Source organism: Carettochelys insculpta, chromosome 4 (genome assembly GCF_033958435.1).
Source record: "Carettochelys insculpta isolate YL-2023 chromosome 4, ASM3395843v1, whole genome shotgun sequence".
Lineage (NCBI taxonomy): Eukaryota > Metazoa > Chordata > Testudines > Carettochelyidae > Carettochelys > Carettochelys insculpta.
The window spans coordinates 135,548,856-135,567,988 of record NC_134140.1 but is presented as its reverse complement, the minus strand read 5'-3'; the positions used below and the strand labels follow the sequence as shown (position 1 = coordinate 135,567,988).

The 19,133-nt window shown below is 41.9% G+C and overlaps 1 protein-coding gene across 10 annotated transcripts in view; it reads left to right on the top strand.

Moving 5' to 3' along the window:
- Positions 1-19,133, top strand: part of ADGRL3 (adhesion G protein-coupled receptor L3) — a 738,987-nt gene that overhangs the window by 437,999 nt on the left and 281,855 nt on the right. For all 10 annotated transcript variants that reach the window (XM_074993922.1, XM_074993917.1, XM_074993919.1 and 7 more), the window contains one exon: positions 12,083-12,883. In XM_074993922.1, coding sequence (XP_074850023.1) covers positions 12,083-12,883 — 801 coding nt within the window. The remainder of the gene's footprint in view (positions 1-12,082; positions 12,884-19,133) is intronic.

Here is a 19,133-nt window from a genome sequence, read left to right as displayed (position 1 = left end):
TTAGAAAGGTAATTTAAAAACAGACAAAACCCAGGTGAAACCAAGGCTGTGGAAATGTCATCAAAGTCACTAACTTCGGTGCCAGACATACTGAGTTGTAGTGGTACAGATGAGATGAAACAAAAACTACCCCTTCATTCTCCCCAGTGCCTCTGTTCATCTTAGTTAAGACATGGGTTAGCGTGTGTAAGAAATGCAGGACCCCGTTCTCCCTTGCTGGTAACTCAGTGTCAGTCTCTATTGAATTCCGCAGGCCAAATCCTCAGCTAGGGTAAGTCACTGTAGTCCCACTGGAGACAATGGAGCTATGCCAATTTGCTCCTCTGACAATATGGTCTTAGGAACGTGTACACCTCTCTCTTCCTTTCGTATTAGAGGCAGCTGCGAGACTGGACACAATCAAAAATGGAAGGGGAGCTTTAATTCTAGTCCCCATGTAAATTTTGCAAGACAAATATGTTCTGCTTTGACATGAAAGTGACTGTCATTAAACTGTCCAGATTTATTGAATTACCTCATAGCAAAATGGGTTTGCTCCATGTTCACAGGCTCCCTCACTTCCTCTCTGGTAAGGGATGTTTTACTCTGTTGATGACCAGGAGAAAATGCCACATTAGCTACAACACAGAGAGTGAAGGCACATTTGCTTTGAATGTAGCTGTACTGGTAAGAGTCACTTTTTATGGCCTTTTTAGAAATAACATATAACATTAAAATCTGTTAGATTATTAAATCTCCCCCCACCCCCAAAAAAAAATCTCTTAAAGGGTAAATTGTTGAATTATGCCATCCGCAGCATTTCACTTCATCCCCAGAATGAGTCATGATCAAAATCCCGCACATCCAGCTTCTCAGTATGTATTAGGTTGGGTCCCCAAATAGTTAGAGGGAAGCAGAGAAAGAGAAAAAAAGAGGCCTTTCCTACAGACTTTTTGTTAGGTGGATCATTTAAAAAAGAAAACCAAAAAGGTACAATATCATGTTACGGCAATTGTAGGTTCTATCAAGAGGGGCCCTTCACGGTATATAAAACTCTTTTCAGGCCTTTTTAAAGCTTTATCAGACCTGCTGAACATTGTTAAATGGAAATTCAGTCATAGGTGCTGATGTCAGCCCTATGCCATGTGATCAAACAAGACACACAGTAGATACTTTAACTCTCAAAGACATGAGAAACCAGTCAACGCTTACATTATTGCAGAGCTGAGAGCTTTTCAAAAATATTTTCTCTGAGGAGAATCAGATTTCACTTATACTTCACTCAGCACAGACTTGCCTGATCAATCATTATTAGCTTCTTTTTCGACCTGTGCAATCCACTCTTCTACAGCTCATCTCTTAGCTGGCAATGTGACAAACTGGTCATCCTCCTTGATAGGACTGAATGTTATCAAAACATATGAAATGCTCTTTTAGCTCTTTCCCAAAGCAACGACACATATCTTGTGATTTTGCAGATTCCTGCCCCTCATTCTTTTGGATGAGGTATTTCCTGAGGGCTGTGTAAATCCATTTTGTCTCCAAATTCACCTCATGACTGCACGATGACAAATTTTTGAACTCGAACAATACGCAATTTCCATTGAGCCAGTAAGGAGGATACCAGCAAATATGCAAATAATTTCTAGCTGTGTGCATTCCTTGGGATTATGCCATTTTGCCAGCTAAGTTCTTAATGCCATATACCCTGGGCATTTCTAGAGTATGATTTATTCTGGATATATGGTTATTAGGATGAAAATATTTGTTCCACAAAGTGATTGATTATGGTCAGAATTTCATGATGGGCCACACTGAATGCATAGGAGAGAGACTGAAGCACATCTATGAGAGTTCTTAGTGCAAGGAGTTCTGTAAAGTTATTCTCATATACAGGGCTATTTCTGATGCCACTACTTTTCACCACTTTATATGTTAACATTTTTAAGTGTTAACTTATCCTCCTCCTTTATATGAAGGAATAATGTTGAATTGTGGTGGAATTTTATAGTATCCCTACTCTTCAGCTGCCATGTGGGGACCAATTACAATTCAGTAGCTGGTAAAATTTCGCAGGATAAATTGTATGCATAATTCAGTTTCACGCATCATTGAACAGTCTGCTTCAAACCGTCTTACACTTATTCATCTTGCTGCTTATTTATAATAGTCACATATAAAAAGAAAATCACAATCTCATGACTAGTTGACTATAGTCACGATAGACTAAGAAGTTTCAGCTATTTGTCTTAGCATGAGTTAATTAGCATCACGGGCTATTTTATACAATCAGATCATATATGGAAATGATGCAGGTTTTTTTTCCAGTAAAATATATTCACCTTTGATGAGCCAATCAGACAGCATATGCAAATCCCCCCCCCCCCAGTGGCTTAGCATGATGAATAGGTTTTTAGACTTCATCTGTTGTTCAGTAAATTACATTAAAGGTGGGAGGTACTTGCTTCAGTTTAAGTATCGGACAAGTAGCTGCGTTAGTCCGTATCCTTGAGAACAACAAGAAGTCCTGTGGCACCTTGTGGACTAACAGATATTTTGGAGCATAAGCTTTCATGGGCAAAGACCCACTTCATGCATCTGATGACGTGGGAGTTTGCCCACAAAAGCTTATGCTCCAAAATATCTGTTAGTCTAATAAGGTGCCACAGGACTTCTTGTTGTTCTGCTTCAGTTTAGAGATTCATGCCCATTGGAAAATATTTCCAAGTACTACTAGTAGATATGTACTAAGTATATAACGCTACTTGTTTTGATTTGTTTTCCAGAAAGTTAGATATTGGCATTTATTGTTCCTTTTAGTGATATATCATGACTGAGGAAAAATATTTACCTCTTGGATAAATTGCATGTAACTATTCATCTCAGCAGAATTCAATACAAATTTAATGAAATTATCATCAGGAGAGTTGCTCAAAATAACTAGGGTGAGAGGTATCAATTATTTTTAAAATCCACAAGATGTATTACTGGAAAAATGGAGTATGGGGAAATCTTAAAATAGAGTGTTTGTATAACTTGCCTGGTGCCATTAGAGATGAGCAGAATTTTTCAGAGGAGTACCTTATTGACCGAAAAATGCATTCATAGTTGTTCTGAAACGGTCCATGAATTTGACATACGAGGTTTCAGTTGTTCACAAAATGGCTGGAGAAGTGGTGACAGCGGGTCCCAGGCTGCACTTCCCCCCAAAAAAACAAACAAAGAAAGGGGGGGAAGGCCTCAGAAGTTGGGCTAACTGATTAGAGCACTCACCTGTAAGAGTATCAGATTTGGTTCCACACAGATCAATCTCCCTCACCCCCCACATTATTTGTATATTTTGGAATGGCCTCTGAATGGAAAAATCAGTATTTGCTTAGCTCTAGCATGGCCATGTGAGCAGGATTGTACAACCATCAAAGTGGACAGTGGATCTTCAGCACCAGCAGGCCTGGGCCTGGTTTGGTTCTGTTGTTGTCTTAGTGTTCTTGTGGATTTTGATATAGGACTTCAGAATTCAATCTAACTGTTTTTTCCCCCCTTAATCAAATATAAAGGCCCATTTTAAAACGTCCTAATGCCTACAGACTGGAAATTAAGTACATATTTAGGAATCCAAATTGATCCTGAATGGAATAATAGAACACCACAGGAAAAAAGTAATTATTTATTTGTATTGTGGTATTAACTAAGAGGTGCTATTCAAACACCTCATTATGCTGGGTGCTGTAAAACGTGCTAAAAATATGACTCCTTTCTCAGAGTATATCATTAAGGTCAGGCCTACACTTAACAGTAAAGCTAACTCAGGTAAGTTGGTCACAGGTTTGAAAAATCCACACCACTATGACATGTAGTTAAGCCGACCAAAACCCAGGGCAGACAGTGTTAGATCAACGAAATAATTGCTCCCTCAGTTTGATCACTGTCCATTGGGAGATGGATAAACTCTCGTGAAAAACTTCCTTAGGCTGTGTTTAGACTGTGTTCCTAACTCGAAAGGATTTATGCAATGCATTTTGTGTGCATTATTTTGAATTACCTTATTTCAAACTTGGTGCTGTTGAAATGGCACCAAAGTTCAGAATAAGTGCCTATTTTGAGGTTTCTGCTACCCCTGTCGTGACTAGGGGTAGCGGAACTGGAATACCCCTGTTGAAATAGCTATTCGAGTGTGGGGAGTAGCTATTTTGGGGTACATTTGTATCCCAAAATCGCAACCATAGTCTAAACATAGCCTAACTGTTGCAGTAGTAAGTGTCTATGCTAAAATGCTACAACAGCACTGCTACAACCTTTCTAGTGAAGACACAGTCATAATTTAAAAACAAAAACAAACAAAAAGGGCATCGTAGGTAACTTGTGAGGGGAATGTGAGCAGAATGAGGAGGAGCAAAGGTCTCAAGTTGCAGTGAGGGAGGTCTAGGCTGGATACTAGGAAAAAAAATCCCTTTCACTCAGAAGGTGGTGAAGCACTGGAATATCTTACAAAGACAAGTGCTGGAATCTCCATCTCGAGAGGTTGTTAAGTCCTGACTTGCCAAAGCCCTGCCTGGGATGATATAGTTAGGGCTGGCTCTGCTTTGAGCAAGGGGTTGGACTTGATGACCTCCTGACATCTCATCCATCTCTGTGATTCCAATGTAACAGTTCTTACTGCGGACATGTTGTCCTAAAGAGTCTCTAGTGGAGAGCAGATAAGTGTTCAGCGGTGGTCGTTCTGGTTCCTGATCAACTGTTACACTGAGTTTATTTCTGACATTAATAACCTTTTTTTGAAGTGTTATGTTCTAAAGAGCAGATTAAGATCACTGTTTATACGTGAAGGAGCACGTTAATAATATGGAAGGTTTTTACAGATCAAGCAGATAAGCAGAAAGCTAATACAAAACACTCATGAAAAACCCTTGTGTTTCTACCCCATTGTCAGTCACCATGTTTAAGAGCTGAATTTTGAGTGTAGCTGGTGAAAGCATTTATGGATTGACATTTTCCGTCTGCCTACTCCACAGTGGAATTCATTAGGAGGTGATAATTTTGGAAACATGTTAAAGGAAGCCATTGTGATACAAGGTGCTTAAGTGGTACTTTCATTCACTGATGCATGGGTGTTGTTTGAAAACCATAATACAAAAACTAAGTTACTGAGATTACTCCTGGCTCTTATTAAATGGCTTAGCTGCACTTCATTTGCCCAAAGAGACAGCTAGCTGACAAGTTTTTTTTTGTATATTGGAAAGATTTTACTGAAGATGATATTGAGGGTGGAGATACATATTGGGTTTCGTATCTTTTCATGCCAGTACACTCATTTCAAACTAAGTGTGGTACACAAGAGGTCTTGTCTGTTTGCGTGGAAGCTCGTAACCCATTAAATGTGTTGGTCTTTTAGGTGCTTGTTGTTTTTAAAGTTACAGACTGACACACCTACCGTTCTGTGACTGGTAATCATCAGGTTAAATTTCCGTGGCCTCCAAGACAATCAGTAGCATGAGTTAGTGTCAGTGTAGAGCCTGCTATAGTAAGCCTCAGCCTATTTACAGCCCAATGTCCTCACTGATGAACAATCAGCTGTGTGTGGCTTTTCCCATTGTAGTCCTTGAAGTTTCAGCAGTGGGAAAAGTCCAAAGCAACATAGTGAAACACTGATACACGGGTTAATATTCTGAACTTCAGTTACAGTAGCGATGTATGCATTTCATTTATTCAGTAAATCACCATTGTTCCAATGCTGCTTTGCATGAATTCTTACTAAAACATATTTCAGTTGTGGCAAGTTCATATCAGAAGCATTTTTCATAAAGAACAGGGGATACAGTGTCACAAATAGTAACACTAGTGGTTGAACGTCTCTAGTCCAGCAACCCTGGAACCAGTTGGTGCCAAGCAGGAGAATTTGTATGACCGCAGGAGGTCAGAATTGGCTTTCAGCATTACCAACACTTCTACTGCTTACTGGGCTCTTAGAAGAAATTTAGGGTTAAATTACAGCTAAGTAACAGCACAGAGCCAGGACTGGTGACTGTAAACAAACTTTATGGGACCACAGGAAACTTGACCACACTCATGATAAGTGGTTATCCAGCTAACAAAAACCATGCTGGATTATGGATGTTGTGAGGTAAGCATGTGCCGGATTAGAGCAGTCCAACCTTTATTTAGATCGTCAGTCTACTTCTGATCATGAATGTGGATATCCAAGATTAAGACTCCATGTATCTTTGCCTGTGGATACAGAAATCACATTATTCGAGCTGGGACCAGCAGCCAGCCCCCTGTTCTGCCCTCCTGGCCTGACAGTGGGCAGCTGGCCCTGCAGTAGCAACGACAGACAACCCTGGCAAGGCAACAAGCCCCTCGGCAAGCCAGTTAACCAGACGTGCCAGCTAGCTAGGTGCCAGATAACCAGGCTTTTACTGTGTCAACAAAGAGTCATTAACATCATTTGTCAGCTCTTCTCATGCACAGACCATAGGTATCTCCTGATTCTAAGTAGGAGGTGGAGCTATTAATTTCAGATGCCTCTGAGGCTTTCAGTGCTGCTCTGTGTACCGCTGACCTTTAATGAAAACAATGAGGAGTCCTGTGGCTCCTTAAAGACTAACCATTTTCTGTGGGTATAAGCTCTCATGGGCTGGAGCCAGCTACATTAGATGAATCACGAGTTCCAGCCCAGGAAAGCTTATGCCCAAAGAAAATGGTTGATCCTTAAGGTGCCACAGGACTCCTTGATTTTGCTGAAGCAGATTACATGGCTACCCCCCTGTAACTTTTTGGTTTTTTAACACTGAACCATGTGCTATGTTTTCTCTTGACTGGACTGTTTCCTACATCCTACATAATTAGTCCTAGCTCTCAGTTAAAGCAAATACTTGCAAACCATCCCTGTTGCCTCTCCTGTTGCCATCAGTTTTAAGATGTGTTGTTTGCTTTGTTGCTGTTGCTTTGGATGGATCACACATTCTTTCTTAAACTTTAATACTTCTGCGTCTGACTTAGTATGTCTCTTATTTTCTCTGGTGGGGCCATGGACAGTGTGGGTTCCTTTTCAGGAGTGTTTTTAGTTTTCAATGTGCTTTCCTTCCTCCAAAGGAGTGGTTTTCAACAGATCCAGCCATGCTAGCAGCATTATATAAGTTACACAATCAAAGCCTACTTTACCACGCACCAGTGACTTGGTTCATTCCGACTGCACACCAAAGCCGTGTCTACACGTGCTGCCTACTTCGAAGTAGCGGCACTAACTTCGAAATAGCGGCCGTCACGGCTACATGTGTTGGGCGCTATTTCGATGTTAACATCGACGTTAGGCGGCGAGATGTCGAAGCCGCTAACCCCATGAGGGGATGGGAATAGCGCCCTACTTCGAAGTTGAACGTCGAAGTAGGGCACGTGTAGACAATCTGCGTCCCGCAACATCGAAATAGCAGGGTCCGCCATGGTGGCCATCAGCTGAGGGGTTGAGAGACACTCTCTCCAGCCCCTGCGGGGCTCTATGGTCACTGTGTGCAGCAGCCCTTAGCCCAGGGCTTCTGGCTGCTGCTGCGGCAGCTGGGGATCCATGCTGCATGCCCAGGGTCTGCAACCAGTTGTCGGTTCTGTGTATCTTGTGCTGTTTAGTGCAACTGTGTCTGGGAGGGGCCCTTTAAGGGAGCGGCTTGCTGTTGAGTCTGCCCTGTGACCCTGTCTGCAGCTGTGCCTGGCACCCTTATTTCGATGTGGGCCGCTTTGGCGTGTAGACACTCCCCCACAGCGCCTACTTCGATGTGGTGCTGCGCAACGTCGATGTTGAACGTCGACGTTGCCAGCCCTGGAGGACGTGTAGATGTTATTCATCGAAATAGCCTATTTCGATGTCGCTACATCAAAATAAGCTACTTCGATGTAGGCTTCACGTGTAGACATAGCTCAAGTGATCCAGTACAATGCAAGCTCGTGGCACAAGCATGACAGACAGAAGATAGATCAGTGCCTCATCTACTGTAGGAGCATCCCATTTACCTGGTGACGATCACAGTGTGAGAGCAGGCCCCTACCTGTCAGGCGCTGTTGCGGAGAGGGAGGTGGCCCTCTGCGTGCTGATTCCGTGCAAGGCTGGCTCTCACACTTAGGAGTGGTGCTGTCAGATGCAGCAGTGCAGTGGAAGGCAACATGTGTGGCGTCCCTGTCTGCTGAGCCTCTATTCAAGGCTTCTGGTGAAGAGTCTATGTCTCCTCTGCAAGGGCCTGATCCAAAGTGGATGTGAGTCTTTGCACTGACTTCAGTGAGCTTTGGATCAGGCCCTAAATGCTGCTTTGGATAGGCTGTAGGTTATTGAAACTGCTACGGAAGCCTTTCAGCAATGTGCACAGGCACTCAGGAGTTTTGGTCTCGCAGGAGGAGATCGGGGCAATGTTTCCTCTTCGTTTTCCATCCCTTTGGGGAATTAATTTTGCTGTGCACACTGAGGCATGTGTGCGTATGCACCGCCAGTAGCCACACACACGGCAGGCTGTGAGCGCTTTGCTGATCGTTTGGGAGGCATCTGAACTGATCCTGGGAAGCCACCCAAGTGCTCATCTTACAGGGAACACTGGTCAGGGCTGCTGAAAAAGATGCACCCTCATGGACAGCAGTGTAGTGCCTGGTGAACGGACTACATGTATGTTACAGGTTATGGGGTTTTGGTAGTGCATTAATGTTAAAATAACAACATTATTAATAGCCAGCAATATCTGCATTCTGATTTACAAATAGTGGTGTATTTAAATTCTTCCCATTGTTTTGCTGTTAAGGAGGGAAGACCATGACGGTAAAGTGCTGACAGTGGGACTGGTTATGTCCTGTGTGACTTCGCTCACATGAGTAGTCCACTGAGAGCCAGTGGAAATACTCTCCTAGAAAAAAGCTGTGCAGGTTCATTTGATTGTCCAGCATTTGGGCCATAGGTATCAAGACATTCCCTATTTGGTGGAATTTATTCTATGTAGAAATCTTGTGCAATATGATTTCAATGGATAAGAATGGTATTTTATATTCAAGACATGATCCAGGGGTAATGGAATGATCTCTGATTGAAGTCAATAGACTTTGAATCAGGCCCTGATGGCTTTTAAGATTATAGTACAGCTAAGTCATGTTCCTGTATTTTATCCAGTGTATGTGAGAGGAAGACATGTTTTACATATGTATATATTTATATATCTCATTCACAAAACAAAGCAATAACGTAAGTAAATTAGTAATACTTACTTTCATTTGGAAGAGGTATAGAAAAGCACCTGGCCAATACAGCACCATTAATCTATTCTCTTTTCTCCTTTCTCTCTTTACTTCTCTCTCTACAATAGAAGTGGAACAAAAAGGTAATTAAATACCTTTCAAATTATATATATATATATATATAAAAATATATATTATTTATTTATAGGCTAAGTTATTTAACAGTTTAACGTTTTAGCTGAAATACCTTTGTCATTAATTCTCACTTTTTTTTGTTAAAGTTTATTTAGTTTCTCTGCTGCTCAACTTCACATGCAGATATATTTTTTGCTAAAAAAGATTTTCTGGTATAGTTTTCTTTCTTAGTCTTCTACTGTAAAGAGTAAAGTAGTTTCCTTCTGCCAGATCCAACTGATTTTTAAAGACCCTTTAGTTCCAGTGACTGGTATGTTAACTATTGTAAAAGAGTGTCACAGCTACATTGGCTCCAATGGAGCTCTGTCAGTTTACACTAGTTAAGAATGTGGCCCAAAATGTATCATATCATTTGAATTCATGGGGTTTTCCCAGGCTCTCTTTTTTTCAGGAGGTTTAATCAACTTCTGAACTGTTAAAAATTATTGGTTAACTTCTAAGTAAGAAGTGATATTTCAGGTGGCCTGGACACCAGCCCTCTGTAAACAGAAATGCCTAATGGCACATTTCTGCCTGGTGAGCTGTTGTGTTTCAGGTCATCTTCATACGGCAATAACACACGTTCCCATTGGTTCAATTGTAATACAGTAACTCCTCACTTACCATTGTCCCAGTTAATGATTCATCTGTTAGATCACATGCTCATTTAACATTCTGCAATTATCCCTCATAATGTCATTTGGCTGCCTGTTCTGTCCCTTCCTTGCAGAATTTCCTGGAGGAGCAGGCTGCCCCTTAGGGGGTTTTGGAACCAGGATGGTCCAGCGCCCCCCCCCCCCCCCCCCGCCATCAGTTCCCTTAAGTTCCTAGATGGGTACACAGCTGGGCAGCTGCTGTTCAGCCACCCCTCCCCACGCTGCCCTCTGCCTTGGAGCTGCTCCTCGGAGCCTTCTGCTTGCTGTGCAGGGGTGCGTGACGGGGAAGAAAGGTGCTGAGGTCAGGATGTCTTCCTCTCCTCCCTCCCGATGACCCCCCACTCCATACCCCACTTCTGTGGGAAGTGTTTGCAGCAACTGCGATGTGTCTATTTTGTTTCCTCCCCACTCCCTCACTCCATGCTGCCAAGAGTGTGAGGCTATATTAATAAGGCGTTAACCCCGGCGGGCTTAGCCCAGTGCTGGTTCGTCACTTAGTAGCAAGACACTCCCTGGGAAATATCCCACTCTCTGACTCCACCATCCCAACCACCCTTCAAAGGTTTCCCTGGAACCTCTCTCTGCTGCCATTTACATTAATTCTTATGGGGAAATTGAATTCACTCGACATCATTTTGCTAAAAGGAGAATTTTTCAGGAACATACCCCCAATGTGCAGTGAGGAGTTATTGTGTGTGCTGAGCTTCCTGCTCACACTGAAGTCAGTTGATCTCACTGTACATTGGGTCAGCCCCTCAATCTGGTTTCTAAACTTTGTCATACTTCTAGCTCAATGTGCACAAATGAGCACATGGTCCAATAACCTGGATCTGCTGCAGGATTAAGGCCTCAGCATACACTTGGCATTTATTTTGTTTTCTTCAATTTGTTTTTGATACCGTGATGTCCTGTATCGCTCCTGGCATGCCGACGCATGTATATTTTCAGTATACCTTTCCCTTAATACACCTGCATATTTCAAGTGCATGAGACCTGAACTGGGCATTGAAGGGAGAATCTCAACTGGACTACACTTTAGTTAGTGCCACATGCTGCAATAATTTTACCACTTGTCATGGCTGACACTGGGAGTGCCACTCTAACCCATCATTCTCCTCCACTTTATCAGTCCAAGATAAGAGTTGTATGTTTTTTTAAGTCTTACACTGGCCAGGCACATGGGCCGGGCCTGCTCCCAAACACCATCCGTGCAGCATTGCGCTCTAAATCAAACTGAGCCAGATGGTCCCTGTCCTGTTTCCATGCTGAAGTCTGAGCAGCAAAGCACAGCTAGCCAAGCCGTCCCTGTATGCTCCTGTCATGTAACCGTAGATGGGATGTTTTAAGTTTGAATACTACTGTGTTTAACAGGACATCTTTAACTGATTCAAATCTAGACCTTGGGTTCCTCTCCAGTGAACTTTATTCTTTTCCTTTCTTCCTTCCTTCCTTGCTTCCTGTCTTTTCTTTCTCCTCTCAGTATTCATCCATTGCTCATTTTTAATTGTGTGGCCTGCATGTTGTGTGTGTGTTGTGTAGCAGCTTCAAAAGTCTTCTTGCTAGTTATGGCCCATAGCAGGATATTTTTGTCTTCCTATTTGCTTTCAGTGTTCTTTTCAGTTGAGGAGGGATTTGCCTCTGCTTTGCTGTGGTAGCTTTTAAATATTTAAGTCCACTTGGGCTTTAAGGCTGGGTTTTGGGGTTTGTTTTTTTTTTTTTTATGTATTTCCATTTCTAGGGCAAACTTCAGCAGACTGGTCAAACAAAGCATGTGGAGCAATTCCCCAGATATTGATCTCTTCACCCACTAGGTATAGATGTAGTATAGAATATAATCTGAAAATACAAACCTATAAACCTTTTGGGAATACATATTCATTGCAAAGTTTACCAAGGCGAATAGTCCAAGTAAGTACTGCCCGCAGTGACAGGAATCCGCAAATAGATTACATTTGTTGTGGGCTGATTGTACTCTGCTGCAGAACTGCAAATGATGAGAAGTTGATGCTAACTCATTGGCACTCTTACTAACTTTCTTTTCTTGTGTGTTTAACTCTCTCCCCCTCCAACAGTTTTTCTTTGTCCTGGCCTCCTAAAAGGTGTCTACCAGAGTGAACACTTGTTTGAGTCAGACCATCAGTCTGGGGCTTGGTGCAAGGATCCTCTACAGGCTTCCGACAAGATTTACTACATGCCCTGGACTCCATACAGAACTGACACCCTGACGGAGTATTCCTCCAAGGATGATTTCATAGCTGGGAGACCAACTACCACATATAAGCTTCCTCATCGGGTAGACGGCACAGGATTTGTCATTTATGATGGGGCTTTGTTCTTTAACAAGGAGCGAACCAGGAACATAGTCAAGTTTGACTTGAGGACAAGAATAAAAAGTGGGGAGGCTATTATTGCTAATGCCAATTACCACGACACCTCTCCTTACAGGTGGGGAGGCAAATCTGATATAGACCTCGCAGTGGATGAGAATGGGCTCTGGGTAATCTATGCAACAGAACAGAACAATGGCAAAATTGTCATTAGCCAGTTAAACCCTTACACCTTAAGGATTGAAGGGACGTGGGATACAGCCTATGACAAAAGGTCGGCTTCCAATGCTTTCATGATCTGTGGGATTTTATATGTGGTGAAGTCGGTGTATGAAGATGACGACAATGAAGCCACAGGAAATAAGATAGACTATATTTACAACACTGACCAAAGCAAGGATAGTCTAGTGGATATTCCCTTTCCAAACTCGTACCAGTACATCGCTGCTGTGGATTATAACCCCCGGGACAACCTCCTTTATGTATGGAACAACTATCACGTGGTGAAGTATTCCTTGGATTTTGGCCCACTAGACAGCAGATCAGGTAAGGTTTTATGCTAAGTTTTGTTTTTGGCCTCCCATTATCTATAACCTGAGGCTGTTTTTTTGTTTGTGTGTTTGTTTTTGTTTTGTGTTTGCAGACAGGCTGTAAAGTGCAAATATATTTCTCTTTGATTGCATGTGTGTGTGTGCATGACTTAAAGCCCAGTTCTGGTCACCCTTAATGCTTAGTTGCTTCAAATAGATACTTCTGTGTTTAAAGAATATTTTCTCTGTAGCTCATTTTGAAAAGAAATTGAAATAATAGTGAATTTTCACTGATGAGGTCAAACTAAGCTCCACATGTTCAAGTTCTTGTTCAGCTCATCAGTACCACCAATGAATGGGGTGATCCACTTTTGAGCACCCCTCAATGGCAAAGGAGAGCCATGTAAGGTCTTTGCCTGACCATCTGTAAAGCTCTGGGGCTGGGGTCTGACTAATCCCGTCCACAGTGTTGTCAGCTCTTAGGTTAGGATTGTGGACAGTCTTTGGCCACTGGGCCTGGACCTTGCTCAGGTATAAGTTCAGCTCACATTTGGTGCTGGCTGTATTGCTGTTGGCCTCCCACACAGCATAGAGATCTGCCTAGGTTGAGCTCTTGAGAGGAACTACCATGGTCTAGCTCAGCAGTTTCTTTTATATCGGCATCCTAGGCCTTGATTGGCTACAGCAGAGACAGACACTCTATCCTGCATGGAGGACCTGATATCTACTCCTCTCACTGGGAAGGGATGTTGCAAGGTCTCTGGCCTCCTGTAGGGGGCCTCAGGGCTTAATCCACCTCATCAAAAGGTGCCTCTTTCATTAAATTTATTTTATCCATTGAATCGCCTTAGCTTTCATGTTCATACCAGAACATTACTTCTGTGAAACGTAGCTTGGTTGTTGCTCTCATTATAAATACCATGGAATGGATCATCAGCTGAGTTAAATCAGTATAGCTGTAGTGATGTCAGTGAAATTATATAGTGTTACATGCGCTGAGACTGTGACCCTAGATATGTTCTCAAGTGTGCATGCAAGCACATATATATTTTGTTTGTTGTCCTGCATATTCATGATTTCAGTGTAGGTAGCATGATCCAAACTGGTCTGTCTCATTGCTTTCTGTCATTTGTGTTTGATTAAAAATTAGTTTGAGCTGGTCGTATCATTTAAAGCTTAATGGAAGGAACTTGTTTTCCATCACTAAGACTGGACTACAAAAGAAATGCAACTTCCAGTGGATTTGCAACACACACTTTATAGTAATTATATTTGGTCAGTTTTTCATTAACTTGGATCAAATGCTATTATTTACAGAACTGTAAATGCAGAGTTACTGCTTGTTAATAAAGTTGGCTCTAATTCACTGAATCCAACAGGTGCCTCAATTATTTTCTTCTAGGTTTTAAAATGTTTACTCCTATACAAGCTGAATGCAATTATGGTTTAAGTTAAGTTTATCGATGATTCTGTGATTATATCTTTCTGAATGCTGACCAGGGAACAGAAAAGGCAGAATTCATGCGACTTAGGAAGTAAAGCATTTAGTTATTAACATGATATATTTTTTTCTCCTGAAACTTTACCAATTAGTTAAATAAGATGACAAAGAAGACACTAAAGGCATGTGTGCCTGAAGACATCAGCTGGGCAAAAGCTGTCATGTGTGTCCACCTGACATCATCAGGCTGAGGCACGCACCCTGTTTCTATGGATTGTGAGAGCATGATGTAAAAGTTCCCTAAGGCTCTGGTTTGTTCCCATGTCAAACCTGTGTAGACTATAAGGCACTACAAAACTTTTACTGTGTGTCAGTGAGCTTCAAGCGGATACCTGGGGCTTCTCTATGCTGTTGCCCCACAGCTGAGAGGACTGGGAGAATACACAATAGGAACCCAACTGTAGAACAGTGTGAAACATGCCCTAGCACAAGTAAGGCTAATGTGGAATACATTTACACCCCAGCTTGCTTTAAACTTAAGAAGTTTGTGTAGACAAGCCCTGAAAAAAATTGTTCCACGTCTTTTTTAGCTTCAGTCGTCCTGTTCTCCAGGTTCAGGCTGTGGTTAGTGAGCACAAAAACAAATTTAGATAAAGGGATTTTAAGGGGAATTGTGACTTTGAATATCTGGGAATGAACAGAAGTGAAAATAAGTTCCATCTGTACAGCAAAATTCAGGGAAGAAAAGGAAAAGGAGAAACGAGACAAAAGTTTGCAATGTGGGAAAGAAGAACAGGGAGAATCTGAGGGTATTGATCTCAGAGAGATTTCAGATGTGGAGAAGAAATCAAAAGTATTGCTTCACTCCACAAGTTAATGACTAGCACATACTTTTGGAGTGGTGAAGAGAAACAACAATATGTGTTTTATTGGTCATCCAAGAGGAGCAAAAATCAATTGCATTCTTCATTATAGTGTATTTTATCCTTTGCTTGAGAAATCTTTGCCGTATACTACAACAGTTTCTGCTGTCCCTTTTTCAGATGGTCACTGGGGACAGTAATTGAATCTGTTACAAAAAATAAATCTCACCTTCAGTGAAAAATGATCTGATTGCAGGATTGTCAACAAGAGAAATGTTTTGTTCTTTCCTCTCTGAGCTCAAAAATTAAAATTGAGAGCTGAGCAGTGTTTGGGGCTATTTGGATGATGTGCTTAGGGTTGCCATTTTGTAGAGGTTAAGGGGTAGTCATGCAGTTTGGTCTGGATTTGAAGTTCCCCTTATTTTAGAAAAGTTGGGAATGAATGAAGGAAAAGAGAGAGAGAATAAATGTTGGGTGAAAATGGAAACTGCATGTAGAAAACAGTCATTTTGATGAGGAATCGATATATGATATTCGAATGTGGCAAAAATTGTCTCAGATTCACCTCAGATAATTTTGTAGATGACAGGGGACTGACTATTGCCAGCTTTAGTTCCCCTTCGTCCCCCCAACAATCTGCATTTGAGTTGTTCCAAAAGCCTGGAATTTAACCTTGTTTGAATTTCCTTTCAGAATCATAAACCTGAGAAATGTTACATATCCATTGACTCTCGCCCCCCACTTCCTGCCCCTCATCAGGGCGTGCGGGTAGCCATTTTCCTTGACTTTCTCAAGCTGTGTGCTCCGTGGAAGATCTGCTGCTTCCCACTTTACAGAAAATATCTCAGAACACAGCACCCAGTGATGTCACTTGTCCCCATGGTTGAATGGGGCTTGTGAGGTCACTGGCCCAACAAAATGTTCATTCTCAAATAGAGCATCAGGATTGGATGAAGGCCCTTCACAAAGACAGATAGGTATTAATAAGCATTTAAAAAAAGAGTAAATTTGGTTTTGGATTTCTCATACAGCCTCACTACTGGGACCATTACTGTGCTTCCCAGTGCAACAGAGTTACTCGTTTCAGAGTGAGCGGGTGAGCTGACAGTTGCTAGAATGACACAATATGCAATTCATTTGAATGTGTTCATGGATGTGGGGGAGAGAATCGATAGACCAAGTCTGGGCTTTGTTCCTTTTCCCATGTATTAAGGCCCAGTATACTGCATGTTGAAGTCAATGGGAGTTTCTGGCTTGATGTCTTTGGGTATTGGATCAGGCTCCAAAGTGTCACCATTAATAGGGAATGCCACAACACCACAGGAATCAGACGGCGATAGCAGCTGTAACATTTTTGTGAGCAGTGATCTTTTTCTAAGAAAAAATCATGGCTATCATATTATTTCCCTGCTTTAAAATTTATGACTTGTGCAGTGTCTTTACAATCAGCTGTTGTCTTTAGTTCAAGCATGAAGCAGTTCAGTAGCTCTTTCTTAGAGTAGAGCAATTTGAGTCACAAAATATGTAAACAATACGGGTTGAATTGGAAAACAAAGCAAAGACTGTAACTTTGGTGTGGAGATCAACTTTATTGTTTCAAATGCATTAGGAAAGACGTTTAAACACTAGACCTTTGGCAAACAAAAGCTGACTGTAGTAAGAAAAGTGACTAGACACAATCTGGAAGAATACAGCTATTAATTTGATCACGCCCCCTTCCGCCATTAATATTTGTATGTGGACTTTAGTTGAAAGGTGCATCTCCAGGTGTAGCTTTTGCACACATTGGAGAATGACTTAAACCTTTGTACTCTGAGTGGTGAATACTGCTGTAAAAATGATGCAACTGCTGAAGAGAAACAATAGACCTTTGCTCCTTGCAGGGGATCAGTGGCAAAGGACCATGAGAATTTACTGGCTTGGTCTCTGTAGTGGTTTAAAGGCATAGACAAGGGGGAACGCTGAAATCTTAGATCTGCAACAAAGTCAAGTGAAATTCAATTGAGATGGAGACAGCTGGTTCAGTGCTTTTTACAGAGTGAAACCGAATATTGATTTCTCTCAAAACCTGCTAATTAAATGCTTTGTTTGCAGGAGTTTCCTGCATTTGTTACTTTATTGGGAACTGGATTGAATTGCTCTAAAGGAGTCTTTGGAAGGAAGGTCTCCTTAGTGTCCGCAAAACTGATGAAGTTGATTGTTAAGCCATATCTTCAGGAGATGATGTTGGATAGAAGGAAATGGTTAGTCCCTCGTGCCCCTCAGTCTGTACAGTTTACCTGTGGGTGAATTGTTCCCTTCTTTCTTACTCTGCTATGTGGTTGGGTGAAAATAACATAGGGAACAGCTCTGCACTTCTATCAGCAGTCTCCGTAACAAATGCTCCAAAAAGTTCAAGTAAAAAGTCAGTGTGTGTGCTCTCTTGTGCTGTGTGTAACAGTCTGCATCAGAATCAAGCTCAGGCCAAACCTCTGAGTTCTGCACCCGATGTGAAACCCGAGGTGTTAGTGCTAATCACTCCCCCTCCAGTGATCCTGCTTGCATAAGTCATCTGAAGAAGCCCACCCTTGTCTTTCACTGTCCTATTGGAAGGGCGGTGTTGAACACTGTAGGTGTAAGTAAATGCTGCTCAGCTAGAATCAAGCTGTGAAGCCGCAGCCCTTCGCATAACAAAAGAAGCTTGGATTAAAAATAATTAATGTTGGTTTTCAGCATTAAAGGACTTACAGGGGTAAATTATCAGGAGTGATGTGAGCAAGACATGAGAAGTAATTCTTCTACTCTACTCTGTGCTGATCAGGTCTCAAGTGGAGTATCGTGTCCAGGTCTGGGCACCACATTTCAGGAAGGATGTGGAGAAATCGGAAAGGGTCCCGAGAAGAGCAACTGAAATGATTAAAGATCTAGACAATATGACCTGTGAGAGATAATTAAGAGCACTGAGTTTAGTTTGGAAAATGGAAGGCTGAGAGGAGACATGATGTTAACTTTAAAGTACCTAAGAGAAGAGGGGTTTACATTCAGGAGAGGGAAAAATTATTCTCCTTCGCCTCTGAAAATAGGACAAGAAGCAGTGGGCCTCAAGGAAAGTTTAGTTTGGACATAAGTAAAAATTTCCTAACTGGCAGGTGGTTAATTACTGGAATAAATTGCCTAGGGTGTTTGTAGAATCTCCATCATTGGAGATATTTAATAATAGGTTGGATAAATATCTAACAGGAATGATCAAAATGGAACTTGGTCCTGCCAAGAGGGCAGGATGAGCTCTTGAGCTCCCTTCCAGTTCTAGTATTCTGTGATTCTGTGCCTCAGATTCCCCTCTGCTATAGCAATGGAAACCCAGAGCGATCTTGCTGGCTTTAGCAGAGTTATTCTGGATTTCACTAGTGCCATTGGGAGCAGAATGATTTTTCCAAAGAAATCTCTGTATAAAAATGCGTTCACCTGCTGGAAAAATTTTTTTTTTCCTTTGTATTGTCGGTGTCATTCATGCTGAGACACATACATGCGAGTTCAGGGTCTAATCTAATGCAGTCCTTCTTGGCACAGGTGGATTTCTGCCATTGGTAAAAGAGGGGAAAGTGGATTCTCCCATATATCCTTGCAAGAAGGAGTGTTGGGTGTCAAGCGTTGTATCATTGCAGGGAGTGAGTTACCTGTGGCTTTATGCAGTACATGGTATCAATATAGAACACCTACAGTCAAGCCAGACACCTCCTGAATGAATCCATTTCTCCAGAGATGTACAGTGTCTGTTTTCTAGGCAAACACAACACTATAATGTAAATCTGGCCTCGGCAGTTATTATTAACTCGGGGTGAACGAGATCAAATAATTTCACATCCTCTGGCTCTTGTCTGCATGCATATAATCTGGACATAGCCTTGAACATGGAGAGTACCGTGACTCCCACAAGGCTTTTAAATATATATTTGAGGCTCCTACATACTGACTGGCAGGAA